Genomic DNA, 11,288 nt, shown 5'->3' on the forward strand with positions numbered 1-11,288 from the left:
GGCGCTATTCTAATCCAGGGTCCATCCGCAGCATGCAGGCGGTATGCAGCAAGTTTTCCCGCTTTTTTGCAAGAGTATCGGACATCGGCGGCACGATAAAAAAATGTCGGCAGATACCAGGCGGTTCGAAAAGGAGGATCATGCCGCTGTCTACGTCCTAGCTCGGCCGGATTGGCCCAAAGATATCATCGAGAAAAGCATAGCCTTTCTCCGTGAAAAGGTAGGCTTACGTTTGTGGCTTGGATCATATTGCATGTATTGCAATTTTGTGAAGAAATAGGCCCTACTTAAAAAAAAAAATCTTAATCATAGTCTTTGTACACAACCAAGTTGACGAAGCAATAATGGTTAAGCGCCTTGCTCAAGGGCAGAAGTGTCCGGGCCCGGGCTCGAACCCATGCCACTGTTGCCTCTGAAACACCAGAGCCTGAGTCCGGTGCTCTTAACCGCTAGGCCATGACACTCCACTCCAGCCATAGCCTTGACCAAGGCTATCAGCTTGTTCCCATACGAGCTTGTTCCCGCTACCGCACACCGCGCGCGCCGCGACACAATCACTAGTTGTACTATACCGTTAGCCTCAACGACCCTTGCGTGTGCTTTGTGTGCATGTACGTACGTCCCACACACACTTCCGCAAACAGCCGTACAGTAAGTCGAGGCGGCAGATAGCCTTGACGCAACCGTGGCGAATTCTTATGTGTTTCTTTATAGTTTCGACCGAAATCGGCCGAAAATTTCTGATGCGCATATATTACATGATATCCAATCAAAGCCCGTAAACTTTGACCCGCGACTTACATATTCATGACCTGCAAATTACTGTATACACCACGCACATGTACATGTATGTTCACTCACCATGGTATGTCCAGGTATTTCAATCCCATTTTAAATCATTTCTCCAGCTTTATTACAAACAAATGAAATATGCCGCTATATGAGTGAACAATTGTTCGGTAATCCTTACTTTTAGGACCCCTTTCCTATATAAAGTTAAAAGACTCACCAAAACCCCTGACTAAATGACACTGAAAAGTGACATTCTGATATTTATTGACACATTTGAACATTTGGCAATGACACCTCTTGAATATCAGCAGGTTTGATTTTGTAGAAAGGGGGCAGGGTTTTGATTTATGAGGGGTTAAAGACGACGATGACAAACAGAAAATAAATTTAAAAAGCAAGAACTGCAAAAAAAAGGTAGGAAAGTCACATTTTCTTTGAAAGTGCTTTCAAAATTATAACTAACATGAGTTTGTCTGAAGAAAAAAGACTTCTTTAGCCTGCAAAAGTCACTTTGGTACTGGACAGTCATCTGCAAAAGTCAGTTTTGAACAGAACTCGTACAAAATAGAGGTGTCCTAAAAGTAAGGATTACCAATTGTTCAAAATGATATTATTTCCAATGTATTGCGAATTGGACAGTTCAAGACAGTCCGCCGACGTTTTGTCGGTGCAACAGCGTACATTATCACGCCGCTACCTGCCCGTGCTATTCTGACAGCGAATGTAGGGAACAGTCAACTCCGACCCAGGTCAAATTGTACCCATTTAATCGAATGCAGGTTAACTCGTATCTAGTATAAGCACCCGTATGAATTAACTGCAAGAAACGAGCTATTGACTTTGGGATGGAAATATACGAAACTGTCAGGTACATGGTGAAAAAAAAAACTCTCCCTGAATTCGTACCATGTGCAACATACATCTCATATGTACGACACATGTATTTTAACGCGTACGTATGGATCGTATGTCGTACCTACGACATACGTATGACATGTAAGTCGTAGATGTAAATCGCACGAAATACAAGTCGTTCTCACAAGATATGTTGTATGTACGACATAATCGACAAACAAGTCGAACATACGAGTTACAATTAATATTTTGTACACACGAGATATTAAGTCGTACTTATATATACGACTTTGTCGTATGCGACATATATCGTACCCTGTCGACTCGACTTATGCACGACATATATGTCGTACCGGCACCTGTCGACATTATGTCATATGTTTGATATGTCATACCCTGTCGACATATATGTCGTACCCTGTCGATGATATTAGTCGTACCCCTGTCGAAATATGTCGTACCCTGTCGATATATTAGTCGTACATACGACATATAACTTATAAGTTGTTCATACAAGTTAAAATCAGTCTTACAGAATAAGTTTGCTGAAGGAGAGATATTTTTTCCCATATCCCCTTGACAGCTTAGAAGAAATACCCCCCCCCCCAAAAAAAAGTCAGCGGTAGATATACTCAACAGTGTGAGCGCTTTTTTGGCCGCTGAACGTGAAAGCGCAGCGTGTCTCACTGCATGGCGCCAGCCGGGCCGGTGCCTACAGTGGATGGCCCCAACGTGGCCTCTGTGCATGGTGACATCGTTTTTGCCGGCGTGCGGTTTTGTACCGTTTGCCATTTTTTGAAGGTCTAATTTTTCATCCTTTTCATTTCATTTTCGACCCAAACTATGTGTAACTTTATAAATATTATTCTACTATTATTTAAGATTTTAAGGGGGTGTTTTACAATAATTATTGCTACCACAGGCCGTCTGGTTTATAAACCTTTGGTCGCATTATGCAATTTAATAAATATTCATTTTTTTGTCAGCCGTTATCCAATGAGAGAAGACTATTTACCATAGCGCGTACTAATTATCATATTAAGCATACACGGTTGCGTCAAGGCTATCTTCCGCCTCGATTTACTGTACGGCTGTTTGCGGCAGTGAGTGTGGGGCGTACGTATATGCACACAAAGCACACGCAAGGGTCGTTGGGGCTAACGGTGTGTTGCTGCACGCGCGGTGTGCGGTAGATCAACAAGCTCCTATGGGAACAAGCTCCTATGGGAACAAGCTCCTATGGGAACAAGCTCTTCCGCCTCGATTTACTGTATGGCTGTTTGCGGCAGTGAGTGTGGGGCGTACGTATATGCACACAAAGCACACGCAAGGGTCGTTGGGGCTAACGGTGTGTTGCTGCACGCGCGGTGTGCGGTAGAGGGAACAAGCTCCTATGGGAACAAGCAACCTCGTCCCCAGGGTGTCGAGCAGTACGCGCCCACCACTACCGGCTCTCTCACCCTGGTATTGGATCATTTGCATGTGCAAGATTTTTGCACACGTATGCAAATGAGGAACAGTCTGATGCCTGGATATGCGTTACACATTAGCGTTTGTTTTTGTATGCGGTGTCTGGGGTAAAAACAGAGTCAATTCGTAGCAGCGCGAGCATGGCGTGAGTTACAAAAACACGATTTTTGAAATCAAACTGTTACGATCTTATCGAGACAACATGCAGTATCATATTTCACATTAATATGAGCAAATTGGAAAGGAAATTAGTATTTTCGAGAAGGCGTGGACGAATGATCGCGAAAACACGTACTGCACTTTGTGAATATATAAAAATCCATAAAAATCCATTACTAGCTAATTGCGGTATCCAATCAGGATACAGGGAGAAAGTTTCCTATCCAGGGTTTACTATTGGAAACGCGGTTGGAAATAAAGTAAGCACTGGGGACGAGGTTGGGGAACAAGCTCTTCCGCCTCGATTTACTGTACAGCTGTTTGCGGCAGTGAGTGTGGGGCGTACGTATATGCACACAAAGCACACGCAAGGGTCATTGGGGCTAACGGTATATAGTACAACATTGTGTTGCTGCACGCGCGGTGTGCGGTAGCGGGAACAAGCTCCTATGGGAACAAGCTGATAGCCTTGGTCAAGGCTACTCCAGCCATGACTCAAACATGTCAAAGGCTGGAGCCCTGAGACACCCGTCTAATACTAGTGGAGCAGCTAAATTCCCTTGAGCCAAACCTCGATCCGCCCCTGGAATCCAACCTCTGAGGAAATAATTCAAAAATACTTGTTCAAATTTGGAATACAGAAATCCAAGCCTTTCTTGCTTGCGGTGGATGTCGGATGTGGATCAGGCCAGAATACGCGGCCTTTGGCTCCGCACTTTGAAAAGGTCATCGGTATAGATGTGAGTGAGGCGCAGATAAAAGCTGCGCAATCCGTAGAAACTCCATCAAATGTGGAATTTAGGTGAGGAAATAATGTGTGTGAGCTTCATGTTGATGTACGTGACATTCACAAGAATTTGAGGAGGATGCAGCTCACCGACTGGGACTGTATATATGTCTACAGGTCCACGACAAAAAAACCAACACCAAAAACAGAACAAAACACCTTGTGAAAACAAAACGTGGGCTGTTTTTTTTTAAAGTCTCATTCAAACGTGAGCCTACAGTATTCCTGCAAATGAAACTCCGAAAAAGCACAAACAGAACGATAGCCTTCCCAAGTTTAGAACGATAGCCTTCGATAGTTTAGAACGACAGCCTTCCCAAATCCTCCAAAATTCTCTTTGCAGGATTGAGGTTACATGGCAAAATTGTGTTGCTGACTTTGAAGGATGCACTGTGTCAAGGTCTTGGGCCGGACCTTAAGTTGTTTGTGCTCAGCCGTGCATGAATTTAGGCTTATATTATACTTCAAATCCTCCACACTGCTCCAGGCTGCCACTGGTTCTGTCTCAACCATAGAGCTATATTAAATTACTAGAGCGCTAACTCCTCATTTTTGCACGCGGAGACGCTTTGAAGCTGTCCTGGGGCAGACATTTTGAATTCATGTGCGTGTTTGTAGAACATAATGAAACTAGACTTATGTTTGTGGACAAACATAGGGCTGTTTCGGTATTTTTTGTGACATGCGACATGTAAAGTTTGAAGTACAAGTTCCATCCAGGAAGGATGTGTAGTTATGTTGATAATAACTGGTGGCATATAATATGTGATTACATTCCCACAGAGCTTTGAATTATGACGTCACATGTTCACTGATGCATGACTCAGAAAACCTAAACATAGTATCATTGAAAAGCATAGAGATTACGCTTTCAGATGATACCAGTTTTATAGCCAGTAAACATATCGTCTGTCCATAGTCATTCTTTGCAGTTGGGTTTCCTTCTTTTTTTGAAACACCCTGTATAGCTTTTTCGTTCGTTAGAAATATAGCCTATTACAGTTAGTATGCAAACTAGTCATTTTTTTCACATTAGAATTGGCAGTGGAGAGAGTATCCCTGTCCCCGATGGCTCTGCTGACATGATCACGGTTGCGGAGGCAGTGCACTGGTTTGATATCGATGCGTTCTTTCGCGAGGTGGATCGAGTCCTGAAGCCTTGTGGCTGTGTGGCGATCTACTCCTACTACAATACGCATCCCTTGGTGGAAGGTGACGATAACAAGAACCAACTCCTGAAGGATGTTGTTTTGAAGGTCAGGAGTTTACCAATGCAGTAGTGTATTCATGGGCGTCAATACTAGGGGGGACGGGGGACATGTCCCCCCCCCCCCCCCCCCCACTTTTCGAAGGGTGGGGGACACAATATCAAATGTCCCCCCCCCCCCCCAGATTTTTGAACTCGTTTCTCATTTACAGGGCCCTATTATGTACTTCAATGTATCTTTTGCTTAGAAAATATTGGTTAAAGTGGTCAGAAATTGCCTCAGATAGCACCATAGAGCATTTAGAATCCAAATTTTTTCGGGGCCCTTAAGTGGGCCTTGAACCCCACGCCGTAATTACAGGGCTTCGCGCTCGATCACATCAGTTCTGATCAAGGTATGTCCCCCCCCCCCCCCCCCACTTTTGAGAAGCGATTGACGACCTCGAGTGTATTTAGTCTGCAGTGATCTTATTTGTCCTCTCTTTTTACCCAAACTGACAATTCATTCTATCCAACTGATACCTGGGTCAAGATTTTAGACTGAAATTTAATCGATTAAGAGGGCGCAGTCAAAAAGAAAGTGACCAAGTTAGAAAACAAAATACGCCCCCATAAAAAGTTAGCACACCCCCACTTGAAGCCGAATTCATCACAAGTCTTCCAGTCTCAATTTACTATAAATTCATATATTTTTCCATCTCTATTGTTGACAGTTTGATAGCTTTTTAGAACCGTACGCCAGCGACCGTATTCGACATGTCCGAAACATGTTAGCAGATATCCACATCCCATATGAAGAAACAATCAGGTACGTCATTCATGAGGATTCAGGTTGATCTGTTTTTGTTTGTCGGGGATGCAAAGGAACCAAGGCCCAATTTGATGGCTGTGCTAACACAGAATTCCGAGCTTACGATCACCATTTGTGCTAGCCTTTGTCCCTGTACTTTAACACTTTCCTATAGACTAAGCACGTAAAAGTACGATTGAGGACAGTTTTGAACAAAAGCACCGTCGTTTGAGGAATTGAAAGGATCTTTTGTTATCCTTTTGTGGGTCTGTCCTCAATTGTAATGCCATACAAGAGCGCTCACACGCACACACGGACGGACAAGGCGGAAACAGTATGCCCCAATCGGCTTTGCCCACGGGGCATAAAAATTGTGTTTTGTCTGAGAAATGATAATAGAATAATGATATTTGGGGGCTATTACTTGCAGCTGAGAAGCTGAATTGCACAGCCAGAGATCGAAAGCGTTTTATTTTTGTGGAGGGAGGGAAACCGGAAAGCCCGAAAAAAACCCTTATGGCAAAGAAGAGAATCTATGCACAACTCAACTCACAAGCGCTTTATGCACTAGCCACCCATGCCACCCTAAATATATATAAATTTGTTAAATTATGTTAAATTGGCAGATATTGCCTTGTCTTTATACCCTCATTTTCTTTTGTATATATGTCAGGGATGACACTCTTCAAATTAAGCACGACACAACACTGGCGTCATTCATGAACTTCTTCCGATCTTGGTCCAGTTATCGACATTATCGTGTGAAGAACCCTACCGGCCCTGACCCAGTCTTAGCCATGCAGGATCGGTAAGACTAGAAGTACTGCCTTTAATAAAATGCATATTTTTGTCTTTTTGTGACTTTCTCAAACTTTGTGACGTGTTAATACGGGCAATTCACAATAGTGCGCCTCCAAGAGTTGGCAACACGTTGGCCAATCACAGTGCGCAAAATCAGTCTTTTCCAAACGCGCATTGGGTCGTCTTACTCGACCAATTTTGCGCATTGTAATTGGCCAACGCGTTGCAAACTCTTGGAGGCGCACTATTGTGAAACGACCGTATTGTATCAACCAGACACTTCTGAGCGCAGCTTGAAGTTAAGATAATTAAAAAAAAGAAGCTTATTGAGGAGATTTATTTTTTGATTTTCAGTTCTTTGTATAGTTGCGATGCCATATACATGTATGTGTCTAAAATAATATATTTCATGTGCAAGGATAAGGCCCAAAAAATAAGTCTCCGGTTTCTGGTATGGAGCTTGCCCAAAAAGGTTTTTTTTTTTTTTTTCCTGTTTTTTTTTGCTTCAAATGTCGGCTGATGACTGCAAATGGTGCCCGACTAAACGAAGTGCAAATATATGGGAGTCCAGAGAGGCCACATAAAGCTTATTCTCGATCATAACCTCATCTAAAAACACGTTAAAATTGTGCAGCAGCAGGATTCCAGTCAAACCAGTGAGTTTGGCGGTTTTGAGACATCATCTTTCATTGAAAAAAAAACATTTTCATTTTGCCGATGCGCATGGCTACGGCGACGCGCGCACATACCAGAAACCGGAGATATTTTTTTTTGGCCTGATGTACTAAAATTTGGATTTTGTTAGACTTTGTCGATTTTTTTTTTTTTTCAGGTTTATGGAGATTTTAGGTTTAGCCGATTGTCCACTCGAAAATGCGCAGATTTCCACCAGCTGTCCAGTTGTCTTACTGCTCGGAAGAAAACCAGAAAACCAGCCTGGTCATTAAACGTCGGATCCGCCAGGCAAACTTGGCAATAGGAGCCCTGGAGTTTCAGGGAGGCATGGAGTCCATGTAGGCTCAAGTTGGAAAGCCGGCTTCATTCAAGCATACACTCGTTTCAGGCCGGCATAGTCCAGAGTTAATTTCACCGAACCAAATAATTGTTACTAAAAAGGGCATGGGCACATTTGCAGTAATACCAAGAATTCCACCGACCGATTTAATGAGTACATCTTTACTCAAAGTGAAGATAGGACAGATACCAAATACCCTGTGAAATCCGCCTCAAATGGTATCATTTGGAAGAAAATGAATCATTGAAGTGCCCGCAGGCACTGGTTTTATGTTTACGTGCTTTAGCAACAAAAGCATCTGCAAAAGAGTCAAGAAAAGTCAAGAAGAATCCATCTGCCATCTTGGGAAATCCGCTGTCTAAGTTAAGGGGGATTTTCAAAAGCCTGGACGATGTTTTCTTGGCATAATGTCCTCTTTCCCAAGTAGCATTACACGCAAGTTCTCACAAGTCAAATACTAAAATACTGCATCTTTCCCAAGTTCAGTCCCATTCAAATGTATGTGACAAAGGTGTTAAAGGGAATGTACAACATTTGCTCTTACTGCAATTTTAGTAAATGGATTTGGAAGATTAGAATGTTATAGCAAATATTGTTAAAATGACTTGGGCTTGAAGATGCTCACTGGAAAAACCAAGAAAAACATCATGTTCTTGGAGTCTGGTTCCCTGACCCCACTTAAGATGAAACGGAGCAGTTTGTCAACTTTGGGGAATTGTAAGGTCAGAGAATCAGTCTGGCAGGCTTGTACCCTTTCACAGGTGTGTAATCAATTGCAAAGAAAATGCGGAAAAACTAATTACATGTATGAAAATTAAGAAAGTTTTTGAAAAAAGCCAGTTTTCTCCAACGCTGGTTGGCCAACCAGCGTTGGAAAAATACAATTTTTCTTGAAAAAGTCAGCACACCAGGAGCCACAATTTTACAGGGTGCTTTAGAAGATTCATTCCCTAACCATCCAGTAAGCTATTTTGTGATAATTGGATCATTTCGTTTTTTGATGTTTACAAATGTTGTATCTTCCCTTTAATCCCTGTTAAGCTATTTGTCAGAAACTTCCAAGACCGTTTTTCAAATGTTATTTATCTTTGATCGACCTGATGAGCTCACTTATGAACTTTTTTTCACACGATCATTACCAATAACCAAGAAATTCTATTTCTAAATTTTGTTGCGTATTGTCAAAATATATGTTTGAGATTAAATCCCCTTATTTTGATTATTGGGTCTTAGTTGTAGTATTGTGGCGAAAATTACTATAGCGGCAGAGTCTAAAGAGGGCGCGCTAGCGGCTGCGGGCCCCTATATAAGAGGCCGCGGGGCAGTTGCTAGAAGAGACGTACATGTAGACGCAGACGGAGACACAGCCCTCATAAGAGCTCACGCTATTACGCGCGCTGACGGCGTGCTGGGTGGTGCGGTGGAGTCAGGCTGGCATAAGGAGGCACGGAGTCTGCGGAGGCTACTGGAGGCGGAGCGACATACAGCGATCTGCCGATTGTAACGTGACGGAGCCGGAAGGGCGCGCTCATCTACCCGCCGCCTCGAGGAAGGCTCGCGACTGGAATTGGAAACGGTGGAGGGCGGGAGAGTGGAGGCGCACAGGAACGCTAGAGGCGTACGGTTCTTACCCGGGATTCAGAGGCTATCCCCAGCCAGGCATCGCCGTGCTGCCCAGCACTGCCTTACCGTAGCGGCTAATGCGAGGCTACCCCTACAGAGATAATTGAGAGGCTCGGAGACCAATCACTTATTAGAGGCTAACATTATAATTTAACGAGGGGTCCATCATATGACATAATCCTATGTAAATAAATCAATCAGCAATTGAAGTCTTTGACTGTTGTGTACTTAATTGTTTGTCCTTGTCCATCTTGGAGGTTGAGGGGCATGGGTGAGTGCTGCTACGCGTATAGGGCGGTATATTTCCATCCAAACGGGCCTGCATTCCCGGCTGCTGGGGTACTGATCCTAAGCTAGGTTGTCTGGGTATAGGGACTACGGATCGGGTCACAGATATTCCCGCCACAGTATAATCATTTTTACGGTTTATTTTTCTTTTATTGATTTTGAACTTTTACAATTCACAAAACTGTATAAGGATTACTACATTGCATGAAAGGTTTAAGTTATGATTGTTACATGTGGTAGCCCTAATTATTGTTTTATTTAAATAATTTCTACATCATAATTATCTAAGGTGTGCTTCAAAGAAACGAAACGTACGTTTAAATTTAGGTTTTCTTTGAAAACAGAACAGTGCTAAATATGCAAGGGCTTTGATTTGTATAGGGTGCCGTGGTCATGCATGGGCGTCACTGGGTTAATTTATAATGCCAAGGGCCCCCCCCCCCTACCAAGCCCCACTTCACCCCAACCCACCAGTCCCATCCGACCCAACCTTACCCCCCTCCCCCCTTCCCCATCCACCCAACCCTGTCCCACCCCGGCCCTACCTTTTTCAATTTTCCTCGTTTCGTCGTCATTTTCTTGCCAAAATACTGCCCGTTTTGCGGTATATGCTAATGACTGGACACACCTTGGCATGACACCAGCTTGTTATCTGATGAACTCTCGAAAATAGAACTTAATTTTGACGTACGTGCTTATAGCACTCAAATCACCAACTTTAGGCTGGGTAGGGGCAAGGGCGGATCCAGAACACAATTTTTGGGGGGGCCAAAAAAAATTTTTGGTTCCCCCCAAAAAGTGGGTCCAAAAAATTACGGCGTGGGGTTCGGGGCCCGCTTAAGGGCCCCGAAATTTTTTTGGATTCTAGATGCTCTGTGGTGCGATCTGAGGCAATTTCTGACCACTTTAACCAATGTTTTTTTTTGAGGAAAAGATGGTGGTGTACTCATTGCCTGCCGTTATTGCGATGTCACATAAAAAAAAAAAAAAATTGATTTCGTTTTGGGGGGGGGGCCATGGCCCCCTTTGGCCCCCCCCCCTGGATCCGCCCTTGGGTAGGGGAGATAGGTTACAAGATGATTTTAATAATAAGTCAGTTACATCTGACTAACTTTTATTGCACTTGATACTCAGGAAATGCAAGCATTCATGGGTTACAAGATGATTTTAATTTAAGTCAGTTTATACATCTGACTAACTTTTATTGCACTTGATACTCAAGAAATGCAAGCATTCATTTTGGAATTTTTAAAGTTTGTGGAGGTTTATGCTTGGATTTTTATATTTTGTGAGTACCATAGCTAAGCGCATAGATTTTAAGGAGGGAAATGACATGCAATTACATTTTTTGATAAAATAAAATGTGGAGGTTGTTGTCCACTGCGCCTTACAGAAACTCTTGCATCACTTGTGGTTGATTTTATTTAATATCTTGACTTTTAGCATGATCTCTGGCCCTGGCTGCACGGGTATAGAGTACCGGAGTATGCCACGTGTTCTC

The 11,288-nt window shown here is 43.2% G+C and overlaps 1 protein-coding gene across 1 annotated transcript; it reads left to right on the plus strand.

The window, feature by feature from the left end:
- Positions 1-8,468, plus strand: LOC119722977 (putative methyltransferase DDB_G0268948). The gene is made up of 6 exons (XM_038193413.1): positions 1-220; positions 3,918-4,078; positions 5,100-5,319; positions 5,984-6,078; positions 6,734-6,868; positions 7,694-8,468. The coding sequence occupies exons 1-6, from the start codon at positions 44-46 to the stop codon at positions 7,806-7,808; spliced, it is 903 nt and encodes a 300-aa protein (XP_038049341.1). The 5' UTR covers positions 1-43; the 3' UTR covers positions 7,809-8,468.
- Positions 8,469-11,288: the final 2,820 nt, after the last annotated feature.

This window comes from Patiria miniata, unplaced genomic scaffold, assembly GCF_015706575.1.
Source record: "Patiria miniata isolate m_02_andy unplaced genomic scaffold, ASM1570657v1 HiC_scaffold_16, whole genome shotgun sequence".
In the NCBI taxonomy this organism is placed as follows: domain Eukaryota; kingdom Metazoa; phylum Echinodermata; class Asteroidea; order Valvatida; family Asterinidae; genus Patiria; species Patiria miniata.

Bases quoted from the DNA above. Each gene is read 5' to 3' on its own strand.
- LOC119722977 (XM_038193413.1), top strand. From the start codon at position 44: ATGCAGCAAGTTTTCCCGCTTTTTTGCAAGAGTATCGGACATCGGCGG. The intron at 5,320-5,983 runs GTCAGGAGTTTA...TATTGTTGACAG, and splicing joins TGAAGGATGTTGTTTTGAAG to TTTGATAGCTTTTTAGAACC. The intron at 6,869-7,693 runs GTAAGACTAGAA...TTTTTTTTTCAG, and splicing joins GTCTTAGCCATGCAGGATCG to GTTTATGGAGATTTTAGGTT.